A 16,550-nucleotide genomic window follows, 5' to 3' on the forward strand; every position below is an offset into this window, starting at 1 on the left:
TTACCCGACCAGGTAGGGGCAATCTAACAACATTGTTTGTACCAAATATCTCAATATCAATGTTGGGTTGACCATTGGTGCTTCATGCTGAAGCTTCAGGACGTCCCGGGGGCCCAAAAATGTAAAAAAAAAAATAGCATCAAGGAGGATGAAAAAGAATAAGACATTTCTTATCAAATTTTCCAGCACAACGTACAGTTGTCTTATATTTACTGTGACATGTTTTCTAATAAAGGTTAATTGCTCAGCAATATAAAATATCCTGCTCCAGGAACGTCTTCGTAACTCTCAGTTCTTCAGTCATTGCCAAGAGTTTGAACGTGTTTTTAATAATAATCTTTTTTTTAATGTATAAACATTTTTCAGATAACTAATGGTTATTCTATTTACATTATTCTTAAATATTGAATGTCTGTCACCGGCCTCACTACAGCATTTGTCAGGCTCTAATCAGAATTTTGGATTTCAGCCATCGGATGTAGATTGTTGTGAAATGAATGGAGGATCGATTTAGGGCTGCAACAACGAATCGATAAAATCGATAAAAATCGATTATCAAAAGTGTTGGCAACGAATTTAATTACCGATTCGTTGTGTCGCGCGATTATTATGCCAGTCAATAAGTCGCGGAGGAAAAAAAAAAAAAGAGCGGAGCAGAGCAACTGGCCTGCCAGCGTTTCTGAGATTGGAGTGAGACACTGATCAAAGTGAATGAAAGAGTTTAAGGCAGGTGGAGGTCCAAACAGACGTGAGAGGAGCAGTACAGCTTCCCTCTGTCCCAGTATTTCATACATATTGATAAAGCAGGGTATGCTAAATGCAGCCTCTGCTCCAAGGAGATCAATTACAGTAAAAAAGGGCTCACATTTGGCAGATGTAAAGCATGCATGGGTATGTTTTTAGTGTTATTCCATTTTTATTTTATTTTCTTAATTAACAGGTCAGGGATGTTTAAGGAGCAACATGTTTGTGCTTTCTGAAGATGTTTTGCACTGTCAGTTCTGTTTTTGAATAAAGGGTTGGAAATTAATGCTTTTTTAATTTATTTTTATCCGATTCATCGAAAAAATAATCAACCGATTAATCAATTATTAAAATAATCGTTAGTTGCAGCCCTAGATCGATTCCACGTGCAGAGCGTACGGGTTCACAGGGGTCACAAGATCAATGCGGCCATTAATCTGAAGCAATAGGAATTCTTTCATGTTTGTGGGTGTAATAGCATGTTTGAAAATTGTTCAATGAAGGTTGATTTTATGCAAAATAAAAGTTGAGTTTGCACTGCAGTCGCCTACTTCCATTTAAATGTTAACACGCTCTGACTCTTAATCCTCCATCTCTTTACAGATAAAAACTGGAAGGACCGCAGTGGAAGTGGAACTCTAAGCCGCCGCTCTCACCTTCCTCTCATCCATCCACCGCTCTCTCTGGTTGCCTCTTTCGGTTCTCAACATGGCGACTGTGTTCCTGCTCTGGCTGTGCCACTGACCTCCACCCTGGACCACCGCCATGGAGAGAAAACGCCGAAAGAAATTAATCTAGCCGCTCAGGCCGTTTGCAGTATGGACTCAGTTTTGGAGCTCTGGACCTGATGATGCTCCGTCCTGACCCCTCCCCCCATCCCTCCCCAACCAGGTTTTTTTGCTGCTCAGTTTTCACCTGACACGGCACGCCTGCTGCAAGAGTATCGACGCGCCCGCTCGAACTGATGGTCTGCACTACTTCCCTCAATATGCTCCTGCTTCCGGTTTGGGGGTCCATGCTTTTGGGGCTGCTGTCGTGCTTCCTGCCTGTGGTGGGGATGGAGCCAATGGGAGGAGCCACATCGGACTCTGACCACACCCCCAACACAGAGCCCCTCCCCTCACCGCCGGGCTCCAACTGCTCCGAGTTAACCGTCAAACTAGAGTTCTCCACAAGAGTGGTGGAGCATGGTGAGAAGAAGTGGTTCAAACTGGTGGATTTTTTTATTGTGCATTTATAAGGTTGTTCATTCATTTTTGTATGTTTTTTTTTTTTATGTATTTTTAATATATACAACAATGTCACCATACCATTATGGAAGTGTTAAAATAGTAATTTAAATCAGTTTTTTTTGTGTTTATTTGTTGAGTTTTAAAGTCTACTAGGTCCATACATTTATATGTATTACTTTTATGGTTTATAAGCTATTGAAAAGTTATATCTAAATATTTCCCAACAGAATTTTGCTATTTAATGTTCTGGAGGTGGTAGTTGGGGAATATCAAGTTTTTTTAATAACGTGAAACAGCAAACTATGAACTTGGGCTTCCTTTTATATTTAGGAACGCCCTACCCAGACTGTGATCACAAGAATGAGGGGGATTGACAAAACCTCTCTTTTCATGTCTCAGAGTCGAGCTTGTTTTGTGTACTTTTCGGTAGTGAGGAATAATTTAATCCTTCGTTTGGAAAGCAAATCAAGATATGTATTATTATTCTAATCAATCATCTGTCTCGGGGACTTTAGGAAACCGTTTTCTCAATGTAATTGATTCCAGAAGACCCTCCCCCAATAGTTGTGGGTATTTCTTTGTGTGGTGATCAAGCTCTCTTCAGCAGTCAGCAGCACGGATGCAGGCTCACAAAGAGCTTGGACCTGCTTTAATTGGACTCTTGGCCCCCGATGAAATGTTGCTCCCTTGAATGCACATTGCTTATTAGCACATCTCCCGTCTTGTCTGTTTCTTAAACAAAGCCTTCCTCTCTGCCCTCCTCCGTCTCCCCAGAGTACATCATAGGGTTCACGGGGTATTTCTCGGCCAAAGCCCGCAGCCTGTACATCCGCAGTGCCCTGCGGAACGCCGCGGACGAGGCGCTCGAGTGGCACATCGTCCCGAGGGAGAACCCGGCCTCCAACTTCCCCAGCGACTTCGAGCTGGTCCACATCCGCCAAGCGTCGCCAGGCAGCCTGCTGACCTTGGAGGACCACCCTTACATCAAGAGGGTGACGCCACAACGCAAAGTGTTCCGCATGCTCAAGTACAGCCCCTGTAAGTCCGCCAGCGTGGTGCTGTGTAGGAAATCTGAAACCCCGATAAGATACAAAAAAAAGGCTGTTTGTCTGCTACAATTCACTGAATGTCTCTTTGTCTGTTGAGTAAAGAGGATGCATTTCTCCCTCCACTGTTTTTGTGGCGTGGAGAAGGATTGTATATCTTAACGTAATGTGCAGGCCAACTTTGGGGGGGTGTTGGCCTGTGTGTGTGTGTGTGTGTGTGTGTGTGTGTGTGTGTGTGTGTGTGTGTGTGTGTGTGTGTGTGTGTGTGTGTGGTGTTGGGGGATGGGAGGAAGGACAGAGAAGGTCTGTTTGCTCACCCTAGGAGGGAGTAGGTGAGTCAGTGTGGTGGGGCTTGCCTGGATTTGGGAGAGGGGGGCGGGGCCCTGGATGAAAGTCTCCAGTGTGTCCCAAGCCTACACACGCAGGTCAGTATGGAGGCCATGTGTCGCGCAGGAAACAGATGGGTATCTAACTGTGCAAAGTTGTTCAGATAATAAGAATATCACTTAATAGGAAAAGCTTTTTTCCCCACACTTTCAGCTTCAAACGTCCTATTTTCAGCGTCTTCCAGGCATCATTGGTTTAGTTCAACTCAATACAAGCGGCATGCGTATTCGGAGAAGTACATGAAAGGGACTTTTGAAACCCCACTTCTCTCCCACCTCTACGTGCTCATTCACGCGGGGAAGCCGTTCACGGCACACGGTACATTAGTTCAGCCTTTTTCATGCCTTTCATGGCTTTTTTTTTGTTCTCTCGGTGAAAGTTAAGGGCTCGTTTTTTTTCTTCTTCCCACTTTGGGCAGAATGTTCAATGGGTGACGTCACACACACTCTGGTGAGTCAACCGAAGGAAATCTTGAGCAGCTGAAATTCAAACCGCTCTCCAACCAACCGATTGACTAAAAAGACTAAAAGATGTATTAATTATACATAAACACGAAAAGCTATTTGCAGCATATACAATTATCTTAACCTATTTTATGCGAAGATAAAGACTGACTCGTAGCCGACCTCGGGATCAGGGACTGCAAAGTGTCGCACACAACCAGACGCTCGTGGTTCAAGTTGCTAGGTCACGGTATCATGAATCGCCTCCGCTGTACAGCCATGAACTATGTGTGAAGTGAGCTTGAAGCGGAGCACTTTGGAGAAGCTAAGTCTCGCCGCTCTCGGCTCAATGAGTAACCAAACGGTTGGGTTATTAACTGAAGTGTATGAATTCGTTCCGAACACATGAATGCGTGTCGGAGAGGAGCACCAGCTCTGCATTTGGGCGCAGTGAATTTGTTTAGTCCGTTACTGAAAAGCATATCCGAGGGTGGTAGTGAGGAGGCTTTGGATTGGAAAAAAACAAACAAACAGAAAACAAAAAAAACAAAAGAAACGAGTTTCGGAAAGTGTCCATAGTGTCTGTGTTTACTCAGCTCCTGGGGGCCTAGATTAGATCGCTCTAGTTGAGACCTGAACCTGGGTTAGGGTCCGTCAGCGTCCACAAAGCAGCTGCTTAGTGAGGTAATTAATTAGTAGGAAAGATGAGAGAGAGACAACCTCACACCTCCCTGTGTCTCACTCCTACTTTCAAGGCATGTAAATTGCCCGCGGGGCTCTGCTGCTGTTTGCTAATGGCCTCATGATCGTTTATTCCATCCACCGGATTCTAATTGTGATGAGATTGGCTCTGTTGAGGCCGGTTTGATCCGACTCGCGTCACAGCTGAAACATGGAAAGAGGGGAGGAAATTTGCCTGATGGAAAGATGACGTTATCATTTTAGGTTTACATTCAGATTATTTTGAAAATAGGTTAACAGGAAGATGCTGTCGTCTGTGGCGGCGGCCAGCAGTCACGCGATTATTGAGCTGTCTGAAAGCTGGATGCAGTCTGCAGAGGGCTTTTCGATCCGCACGGAGCTTTAACGCGGCTGCTTGTGTTTTGTCTCCCGCAGCGCCCGAGCCCACGCCCAGCAACGCCACCCGCTCGTGGCAGTCGTCCCGCCCCTTCCGACGAACCAGCCTGTCGCTGAGCACGAGCTTCTGGCACGCCACGGGCCGCCACTCCAGCCGGCGCCTGCTGCGGGCCATCCCCCGCCACGTGGCCCAGATCCTGCAGGCGGACGTACTCTGGCAGATGGGTCACACCGGTGAGACCCCGCACCCTTTTTGACTTCTCCGGAACATCTGCCTCTCAAAACCTTTGCGTGATCAAACGGAAATGTCATCTAATCTTTTTTTAATTTATTTTTGCACAGGTGCTGGTGTGAAGGTGGCGGTGTTTGATACAGGCCTCAGCGAGAAGCATCCGCATTTTAAGAACGTAAAGGAGAGGACCAACTGGACGAATGAAAAAACACTGGATGATGGTGAGGAGGAAGAAAACATAGTAGTGGTGATGATGATGTTGTCAATGACTTGCAATACGAATGCTTAAGACATCCATGCTAATTACTTTATTGACGATGGACAACGAGACCTAAAACAGCTGGATTATGGTCGATGTCTTGTTCCCCGTTCTCCAGGTCTGGGCCACGGTACTTTTGTAGCAGGAGTGATCGCCAGTATGAGGGAGTGTCAGGGCTTTGCCCCCGACTCAGAGCTGCACATCTTCAGAGTGTTCACCAACAACCAGGTACTTTCAGTACACGGCCTCGAGTTTAAAGAATGACGTGTTCTAGTCCTGAGCTTAAGAGGTGCTGGTAGACCAGGCTAGCTGCCGTAATATTGCCATAATATTGCCAGGCATTACTGTTAAATTTCAGCATTTGCTTCTCTATTCAAGTGTTCCAGTGCAGCTTCATGCTGTCTGATCCAACAATAAAAATGGGCAGAATCTTCAGCCTTCTCCACATTCAATGATGCATCAGCATCTCTGCTCTCCTCCCAGGTATCGTACACATCGTGGTTCCTGGACGCTTTCAACTACGCCATCCTGAAGAAGATTGACGTTCTCAATCTCAGCATCGGGGGGCCCGACTTCATGGACCACCCCTTTGTCGATAAGGTAAAAGAGACAAGTTCTAATCCCTAAACCGGATAGGTAGCATCGTCAGAAAGAGACACACTCAGGATTGCTCCAGTCCCATCGAGCCTTTAGCTCGGCTTTGGCTCATATTCGACCAGGTCGATGAGAGCTGGTGGCAGATGTTTTGTTGTTTGTCTCGACATAGAAATAGTTATCAAACCGCCCCTCCTCCCTCTGAAGTTACACCCATATCGCATTTAGTGTTAATGAGCTGAAAAAATTAGCGGGTCGACTCAAATGGGTCAAACCAGGTGAGAACACAGGTTGAGCTCTGCTCCGTAACACGTTCACCATGAAAAAGACAAAAAAAAACATCACGTTGTTGTTGTTACAAGTCCAAAGAAACAGCCCGAAGGCATTTGCTCAATTACAAGGTTGATCGCACACTCGCGGACGGGAGAAGAGGATCAGTACGTTGCTTCTTCCACGCTTCACGCTGAAATCAAGTCAGAGCTATGCCTCTGGAAACAAGTCCACCCGGACGATGCGCTCTATATGGGACCTCATCGCACTGCCAGTAAAATAGTAATTAAATGAAACCCATTAATACAAATTCAATTTGTTTCCCCCAATCAATGTTCTTGTTTGATTGACAGGTGTGGGAGCTCACGGCCAACAGAGTGATCATGGTGTCTGCTATTGGCAACGACGGGCCTCTGTATGGGTATGCTAAGCACTATGATGACTCTTCATCCTAAAATATCTCACTCCGGGTTTGCTTTAAGTTTTAGAAAGCATTCAATTCCCTTCTCTTTTGTAAATGTTATTTATTAGTTATGCCTATTTCTATATATAAAATATATTGACTCATAATGGGCAAGTGTTGATTATAGCAACGACTTGCATAAAGCTATGCTATTCCACATTCATTTGATGAATTATTCTTAAAATGTGATTTAAAAAAAAAAGCTGGCACCGTGGACTTTTTTTTCCTTTTTAGGTCTTTAAAAAAAGGAAAAGTCTTTAGGTTTTCGGTAAATTAATTAAACTTAAGTTTCTCCCTCTCAGCACCCTGAACAACCCAGCAGACCAGATGGACGTGATCGGGGTCGGAGGGATCGACTTCGAGGACAACATCGCTCGCTTTTCCTCCAGAGGCATGACCACCTGGGTGAGTTGCTACACACACACACACACACACACACACACACTTCTAGATAGAACATACTTCTATCTAGAAGTATTTTGTAGGTTACTCAAGGTTAAACTACTTCTACTACATGTTACTTTGGGTTTAAGTTGGTACACACAACACAACTTCTAGAAATTGTTGACAGGATGAACAGCCTTTCTAAAACACGTTGATGTGTCCTGATAAATATATTTGTTTTAATTGCTGATCTTCTGCTCCATCCTTTCAGTTATCTATTCTATGTAATCGATAATACATTAGACAGGCGCGCGCACACACACACACACACACACACACACACACACACACACACACACACACACACACACTCTCTCACTGTCTCACACAGACATCTACCCTCTGCTTTATAAGCTAGTCAACCATATTGTAATCTCCTGATCGCTCATCCATAGCCCATCTGCCGTACACACACTCACACAACTTTTTTGTATCAGTCATAGCCCAAAGCAGAAGTCTGCCTTGGGATCTGATTAAGACTTTCTCTGATCCAGTCAGTCTCCCAGCCCCCTCAACCGCTGTCAGCCAGCCATGAAGAGGCCAGGCAGCACTCACTCAGCCGCTCAGCTCTGCAACCTGAATACATCACAAACATTTTAAAAGCATTCTTTTTTGTTCATTTTCTCCTTTACTTCCTGACCGTTTATTTTTCTTCCTCTCACTCATCACTTCCTGCTCCTTCCTCTTTATCTCTTCCCTTGTGCGGTCGTGTGTGAGTCGCATCGCGGCTCTTGAATCGCCTCCCATCGTCTTAAAGATCCGTGTCTCCCGTCTCTGCGCAGGAGCTGCCGGGCGGCTACGGCAGGCTGAAGCCGGACATCGTCACCTACGGCTCTGGCGTTCGCGGGTCGGGGATGAAGGAGGGCTGCCGCTCGCTGTCGGGCACCAGCGTGGCGTCCCCCGTGGTGGCCGGCGCCGTGACTCTCCTGGCCAGGTCAGTGTCGTAAAGAGGACTAGGACAGGAGTTTTAATGTTTTCTAGTAAGGCAACAGTCTTAAGCTGTTTTGAATTGTATTAGCTTACTGTGTTATCTCAAGGGTCTTTCAGGTATATTTTAGTTGCAGCTGCTGTTGGTTTAATTAGATTTTGTTATTATTTTCATGGCGAGACTTTACCGCTCCAGGCTTCGCACCACAAGTAAGTTGTGATGATTTATTCTCCTGATATTCCACCAGGTCCAATGTTTACATTTGTGACTCGATTATGTTTTTTATTATTAGAATTGTTTCCCCCAATACTTTGATTTATGACTATATACCTGCAAAACGAACCACCCACATTCAAATGAGTGGAAGGACCGGCGAGGACGACTCTCTACACTAAATTTGCTTTGTATTCGCGCAATGTGGTCATGAAACCTCTGGAGTTGCTTAAAGGTCACTGGAAACTGTGCCGAGAACTTTTAGATGAAGTCCGGCGCTCTCTAAGGCTCTGAGAGAGAGAGGGTCCAAGTGAGCGACCGTAGACGAGTTTGACATCTAAGAATACATGCAGGTTACTTTTTTTTAATTTTTTCTGATGTGCTGTAATCATGAGCAGGCAGTGAAATGTGTCCCAGAGGACGGAGGTGTTATTCTCAGTCGGTAAATATCCCGCCCCGCCGTGGTGAAAGCCCTCTTGTTACAGAACTGTAAGTGAGCCGATTTTGTGAGCTCATGTTCCTGGGTTGAACATCACACCGCCCTCAATGAGAACAGCCACCTCATCCTTTTTCTCCCAGGAGGATGACACACACACACACAAATACCAGCCCATCCCTCCTCTTTCCTCCAGCACTTTCTCCAAATTGAGGGGGGGAAAGCCGTGGAATCTGACACCAGCCCGCTCGCGGATTCAAACTGACCCAGCCTGTCCTCCTTTGTCCTCCAGCACCGTTCAGAACAGGGAGCTGGTGAACCCGGCCTCCATGAAGCAGGCTCTCATCGCCTCGGCCCGCAGGCTGCCGGGGGTCAACATGTTCGAGCAGGGCCACGGGAAGCTGGACCTGATCAGGGCCTACCAGATCCTCAACAGTTACAAGCCGCAGGCCAGGTACATCTTGAAATGAGCAACCTGCGTGCACAGATGCAGAAATGTTGTCCGTCACACGTTGGCATATCAATTATATAACGCTTGCAGTGTGGCTCTGAAACTTTTTCCCAGCCGGCTCTTTCATGAAGGACAGCAGCTGTATTTTTGAATTAAAAAGTATGTAATTTTCTGCCGCTAGGGGTCTCTCAATTAAAAAAATATATACAAAAGACGGTAGTGCCGGGGATCATGGGAGTTGTTGTTTTCACCACCTCTGCAGTCTGCTTCTCCCAGTTAGGATTCCTTCAGTGTTCAGTTTTGAGTGCAGAGGTAAAACAAACGGAAGTGATGATGTAAAACCACATTCAGTAAAAACACTGAATTGAGCTGTTTTTTTCAGCACATTTGTTTCAGTCACTGTCCTCTTGTGTGACCTTGTTTCTGCACGTCTGGCGGTTTGTCTCCGACGGAAAGCTCACAGTGGGTTTGTTTCAGTAAAAACTCCCTCGTCTCCCCCCCAGTCTTTCTCCCAGCTACATCGACCTGACGGAGTCTCCGTACATGTGGCCGTACTGCTCTCAGCCCATCTACTACGGAGGGATGCCCACCATAGTCAACGTGACCATCCTCAACGGCATGGGTGTCACTGGCAGGATCGTTGACAAGGTGAACATGCGAATCAACAGAAACATTATTATTTTATTTTTGTAAATGCTGCTCTACAAACACAGTCATGGAAAACCTGGAAAAGTCATGGACTTTTAAAATGGTTATTTCCAGACCTGGAAAATCCTTGAAAAAAATAAAATCCCAAAAGTTAGAATGTTACGTCCTCAAGTTCTCCACTTGTCGGAGGACGAGTACCATCCTTGACCGAACTGGTTTTCCATCATTCCCCCCGCTAGCCCTCTAAAGGTCTCTCTCTCTCTCTCCCCCTCATCCCCCTCTCAGCCCATCTGGCAGCCCTACCTCCCTCAGAACGGCGACCACATCGACGTGGCCGTCTCCTACTCGCCCGTGCTGTGGCCGTGGGCCGGCTACCTGGCCGTGTCCATCTCCGTGGCCAAGAAAGCGGCGTCGTGGGAAGGGATCGCTCAAGGTCACGTGATGGTCACCGTGGCGTCGCCTGCGGAGAATCACGTGAGTCGTCGTGGCAACACTCGCATCCGACTTCTAAGCAGCTTTTAATGTTTAATTTCTCCCCCCATCTCCTTCACCTGCACCTGTCCAATGGCTTCACTTACACGGGTTTTTAAGACACTACAAAGTATGACTAGTGGATTTAAAATGGACTTTTATCCTTTTTGTTTATCTAGTTATACCATCTATCCATTACTTTTACTATTTTTCAAGCACCCTCAATGGCAACATGGGGCTTTAATGTGTTGCATCCTATTCAGGTTGATGCACTCTGAAGTCAGCCTATCATACTCGAGATCAGCACATCTCCATTTGTGGATGTTGTTTTTTGATCAAATCCTAGTTTAAATGTTGTATTCCTTGACCTGCAACGGCTTTATTCCGTGCGTCAATACTCCTCCTCAGCTGTAACCCGTTCTCTCTTCGTGACCTTTGACCCCTTGCAGTCCGAGTCGGGCGGCGAGATGACCTCCACGGTCAAACTGCCCATCAAGGTGAAGATCGTGCCGACTCCTCCGCGCAGCAAGAGGGTGCTGTGGGACCAGTACCACAACCTGCGCTACCCGCCCGGCTACTTCCCCCGAGACAACCTCCGCATGAAGAACGACCCGTTGGACTGGTGTGTGTGTGTGTGTGTGTGTGTGTGTGTGTGTGTGTGTGTGTGTGTGTGTGTGTGTGTGTGTGTGTGTGTGTGTGTGTGTGTGTGTGTGTGTGTGTGTGTGTGTCTGTGTGTGTGTACATGTTTACTCGATGTCTGTCGCCTTTTTCTTTTCCCACTGCACCCGTCTTGTCTTCTTTTTCTTTTTTGTATTGTTTTAAAAATGTGATGTTTGTTTAAATTCTCCGGGCACATTATGTTTCCAGGAATGGAGACCACATCCACACTAACTTCAAGGACATGTACCAGCACCTGAGGAGTATGGGATACTTTGTTGAGGTGCTCGGAGCGCCCATCACCTGCTTTGATGCCAGCCAGTATGGTGAGAGCACAGAGACTAAAAACACACAACAGTGTTAGAAGATTTCCCGCTGAACCCAGACTGCTGTATGGTTGAGCAAAAGATGACACGCTAACGTGGTTTATTTTCCGTTTGTCGTTTCCCCGCAGGCACTTTGCTGATGGTGGACAGCGAGGAGGAGTACTTCCCCGAAGAGATCACCAAGCTGAGGCGAGACATCGACAACGGCCTGTCGCTCATCGTCTTCAGCGACTGGTACAACACCTCGGTCATGAGGAAGGTCAAGTTCTACGACGAAAACACCAGGTACTTAACCGCCATGAAGGCAGAATGAGGAGGACTCTCTCGTTCTGGTTAAACAATGTGTGGCGGTGTCTATCTGCAGGGACACTGCATTAATTAAAGAGGTGGATTTAATACAAATACAAAAAAGACTAACTTATTTAATCTGATAAATAACCTCTTTATTCATTAAAGATTCTTTAGGTTGGTGATGTCATTCAGAAACCTTGATAAAAGCTTTAAATGTAAAAGACATTCGGTGCAGCCCTAATATTTGTAGACGGGGGTTCTTCACATCACTACAGCTCTTGTGCAAGTGGTGTAAAACCGCTCAGCGGTTCCAGACCGGTAACGCAGAGTGCTCTTTGACGAACTCTCTATTTCTTTTAAGTGATCCATGTGTCCTCTTCCTCCTCCGTGCGACAGTTCAATGACTAAACGGCTTCATCGCGTTATAACGACGGCAGGATAAACGGTGTGCTGTGCGGTTAACGGCCCGCTGTGTCTCGCTCTCGCTGCCTGCATTCAGACCTTGCCCTGTAAAATACAGAATAATTAAATAGAATACATCACAGCTTTTTTATTTTACATCCGGAGCCGCTCATGCAGACCTAAAAATGACAAAGAACTCCTCGCTGCTGCGTTCACATCCCGCCTAAGCGGTTGCACAATATCCACTGGCTCGAAAGAGTTAAAGGTCGTCTTTGTGGCTCTATATTAGTATATTAGCATATTAGTATATTAGTAACCCGATTTTAATTGAATGGCGACGGTTCATTTCTAGATTCGGTCATTCTCTCGTCTGGAGCTATCGAGCCCGATACAGGAAACTGAATTAGGAACTCAGCGTTTTTGTTTCATCAGTGCACTGCTCTTGTTAGGTTTTTCTCTCTTTATTGTTCTCATGTTTTTTTTTATTTGTATTTATTGTGGCCACTTTTATCCTTTTTTTTTAAATCTGCAGTTATTTTGAGCCAGGTTGTGTTGGGTTTATTTATTTCTGGGATAATTACTTTCACGTAGCCTCTTACTTTTCTTTAACCAATCCTCTGTCTATGACGGATGTCAAATTGAAAGCAATGCTTAGCTCTAGCTACTAATTTGCAATAGTGGGTGATGTTCTAATTGTTATTGATCGGGGATGCACCAATAGCGGTCCCTGGGCTTTGGGTATCGGCCGATACTGAGAACTGATCTGAGACCAGTGTTTAGTTAATGAGCAGTATGCCTCACTGTGGGGAAGTGACTACGGTCATTCTTTTTAATGTACAATACATGCATATAGATGTATTATTAACTTGCTATTTATTCATAAAATAATAAATTATACACCAGCAACTCAGTAAAATCATCTTTAAAATGAACAGGAATTAAAACTCCCCATCATCACCGATGCCCAACCGAGTTATCTGGGGCTCAGTGTCCGTTCATCCCAACTTACTTGTGTAGATTCACATTTGTCTTTCGCCGATATTATGAGCTTTTGTAGAGATGGACTTTTTCTGGATGTGACCTGCAGGCAGTGGTGGATGCCGGACACAGGGGGCGCTAACGTTCCAGCTCTGAACGACCTGATCTCAGTGTGGGGGATGGCTTTCAGTGATGGGCTGTACGAGGGAGACTTTACCCTGGCTGATCATGACAGTAAGGCACACACAGAGAGAGAGTTTCTGATTGCAATATTCCTCATGTCACCTGTTAGTGTTGAGTTAGTCACACACCACCCCTCTCTCCCTCTCTCTCTCTCTCTCTCTCTCTCTCTCTCTCTCTCTCTCTCTCTCTCTCTCTCTCTCAGTGTACTATGCCTCGGGCTGCAGCATCGCCCGTTTCCCAGAAGACGGAATAGTGATTGCCAAGAATCTAAAGGACCAAGGTACCAGCGGCGCTCTTGAAGTTTTGAACCCAGCTGAGCTCAGCGTAGCGCGGTGCTGGCCGGCAGCCATGCATGCAGCTCTTCAGTCCGTGTGTGTGTTTTTTACTTCAGATGTAACACCACATGCTCTTTTCACAGGTCTGGAAGTGTTAAAGCAGGAGACGGCAGTAGTGGAGGGAGTTCCCATCCTCGGACTATACCAAACGCCGTCGGACGGGGGTGGCCGCATCGCTCTGTACGGAGATTCTAACTGCATCGACGACAGCCACAGGCAGAAAGGTAGCGTCTCCTCGGTGCTCTGCCGCGTGCGCTTTCCCTCCGAACAAAGGCAAAGCGGAGCCGGTGGCGCTGTCGTAATTATCTGTTTCCGTCTTGATCTCTCAGACTGCTTCTGGCTGCTGGACGCTCTCCTTCAGTACACCTCCTACAGTATGACACCTCCCAGCCTCAGCCACTCCCACAGCAGGGTGACGCCACCCACGGGCACCGAGCACCCACTGCCACAGAGACTGGAGGGTGAGGAAGGGAAATTGCACAAGACAATAACACACATGTCAATATGGTATATGCTCGTAAAGCCTGCTTTAATGTGAGTGACATTATTATGTATTCTTTCCATTCTTGCAGGCAACCATCTTTACCGTTACTCCAAAGTTCTAGAGGCCCACCTGGGAGACCCTAAGCCCCGCCCACTACCAGCCTGCCCACACCTGTCTTGGGCAAAGCCGCAGCCGCTCAACGAGACGGCGCCCAGGTAGATGTCGCAGCGCTCTCTTTATTATTTCTACATTTGCGCTGCTGAATAATTCTTCGCCTCTTTGCCCTTTTCCCCTCCGAAATTTCCGAGGACGGCGTTCAAATGCACGTGGCGCTCGGTTTGACCGCGGCAGCGTTCCCTGCCAGTTCATATTTCTCAACATGTCTGAATATGATCAAGATTAAGAGGCGTGTCTCTCAGTCGGTGGGCAACACATTTCGGTGACACACCGGTCTTGGGGTTCTGACAAGGAATTTATGTTTTCTGGCAGCAACAGCCTCCTTTCCCCCCAGACTGTCAACAGTGTGAATCAAAGTAGATCAGTTTCATTCATCCAGACGTGAATGTAGTGCAACTCCGGGTGACGTCGGTAGCAACTCGTCTTTCTGTTCCGTTACGATCGGCTCTGCGGACTCTACCGCCGGTCTTTTCGCCGTGAAACTTCTCTTCTTCGCGGCAATTTTCTTTTTTGTGTGTGTGTGTGTGTGTGTGTGTGTGGAAAAAAACAAATATCTCATAAAAAGTGACATGCACACAGATGGGTTGTACACGGCGTACTCACCCTCCTCTCCTCTTGTTTCCCTCTCAGCAACCTGTGGAAGCACCAGAAGCTGCTCTCGGTGGATCTGGACAAAGTGGCTCTCCCCAACGTGAGGGCTTACCGGCCCCAGGTCAGACCTCTGTCTCCTGGGGAGAGCGGGGCCTGGGACATCCCGGGAGGTATCGCACGGCTCGAAGTTATTACTTTAATCTGATTTGAGATCGGTTTTTCAAACTTTATTTTCTTTTTGTTGTCTTTATTAAAAGATATATAATCTTATCATCTTTAGAACAGAAATGTCTAATTCCTCCCAAGTTTTTTTTTTTTTTTTTTTTTAACAAAACTCAAAGCTACAAAATGACAAACTTGAGTGTGTTTCTTTAAAAATGGCATGTGTGTCAGTATGTATTGATTTTATATAAACAGTGTGTTTCAATGCAACCAGTGTGAGAGAACAAAGACGTTCCAGGTGGTTACTGATGAGCGCCCCCGTGTGACCTGTGACCTTGTGCCCCTTTTTAGGGATAATGCCCGGCCGCTACAACCAAGAGGTGGGTCAGACCATCCCCGTGTTCGCCTTCCTGGGAGCAATGGTCGTCCTGTCTTTCTTCGTGGTCCAGCTCACAAAGGCCAAGAGCAAACCCAAGCGCAGGAAACCGCGCATCAAGCGGCCCACATACCTCCAGCAGCAGACGACCACGACGACAGCGACGGCGACGACTGGGAAAAACCCCGCAGTTTGAACTGGGACTGCAACTCTGTGCTGCTGCCGGGGAGCCGGCTTCACCTCCCAGAACTGAGATGCTGTTGAACGGACAACTTGTGCCGAGTGGCAGCACCCGAGGGTGTGGGACCGCGCGGGGTCTAATGAGCCCGTCGAGGCGCACGCCGGACTGCTCTTGAAGCCGGCCGGACGTGAGCGCGCCGAGACTGCGTGTGCACAGTGTTTGTGCCTCTTGTCTGTTCAAGGCTGTCCATGGGTGGTGTGTGTCTGTGTCTGTGTGTGTGTGTGTGGACTAATGAACAGTATTAGACCGTGATGATGTAAAACACACAGGATACACCCGGTCCTAAAAAAAAAAATGCCTGTTTGAGACGGACTTGTCGTCTACATTTCCTGCTCTTTCCTTTGACCAAACTGTTTCTTAATGAATGACGATGTGTCTGCGTTTTTATATTTATTAAATTTGTTCATACCCTAACAACAACAACAACAACAACAACAACACACACACACGTACAAGATATTTCATGCTCACAAATGCATTAATCATACTGTGTGCACTTTAAGAATAAAGCAGTTGACATACACGCAGAGGAAAAAACCACACACACACACACACATTTCTAACGTGAGGACCATTGGATGGTCCAAGTTGTTGTCTTCTTCTGTGTCAACAGCCACTGTTTTGTAGGACCTGCCCATCTCCGTTTAAAATCACTGTCTTTTCATTGTTTTTATATTTTCTATAATGAATGAGCTCTGGCCAGGTGTTCTGATGATATCCTCCTTCATGATCTCATGGTCAACAAAGTAGCAGTGACAGACTTGTTCAAATATATCTCATCAATTAAAAAGCATAATCAAAGTGCTGCGTTATTGTGTGTTTTCTTTGTGGCTGTAAATGCTTTGGTTCTGTTTGATTTTTAATTAGTTTCTACAAAAGATATAGCACTTCTCAGATATGATCGTTGTCATTTTATTCTGACACACTGCTGCTCTTCAGTTTGAAATCACCTGATATACAGGTGCATCTCAATGAATTAGAACATCATCGAAAAGTGAATTCATTTCAG

The 16,550-nt window shown here is 46.3% G+C and overlaps 1 protein-coding gene across 1 annotated transcript; it reads left to right on the forward strand.

The window, feature by feature from the left end:
• Positions 1-1,708: 1,708 nt before the first annotated feature.
• mbtps1 (membrane-bound transcription factor peptidase, site 1) lies at positions 1,709-16,331 on the forward strand (the record flags this gene model as incomplete). Its single annotated transcript, XM_079223828.1, has 22 exons — positions 1,709-1,934; positions 2,751-3,014; positions 4,969-5,163; positions 5,272-5,382; positions 5,539-5,648; positions 5,904-6,020; positions 6,638-6,705; positions 7,050-7,152; positions 7,974-8,125; positions 9,061-9,222; positions 9,723-9,867; positions 10,153-10,341; positions 10,788-10,960; positions 11,206-11,321; positions 11,450-11,606; positions 13,102-13,226; positions 13,378-13,455; positions 13,594-13,734; positions 13,840-13,971; positions 14,083-14,209; positions 14,802-14,932; positions 15,276-16,331. 22 exons carry the CDS (start codon positions 1,709-1,711, stop codon positions 15,494-15,496), a joined length of 3,243 nt encoding a protein of 1,080 aa, XP_079079954.1. The 3' UTR covers positions 15,497-16,331.
• Between the last annotated feature and the right edge of the window lie 219 nt (positions 16,332-16,550).

The sequence above is a fragment of the Taurulus bubalis genome (genome assembly GCF_910589615.1).
Source record: "Taurulus bubalis genome assembly, chromosome: 9".
Lineage (NCBI taxonomy): Eukaryota > Metazoa > Chordata > Actinopteri > Perciformes > Cottidae > Taurulus > Taurulus bubalis.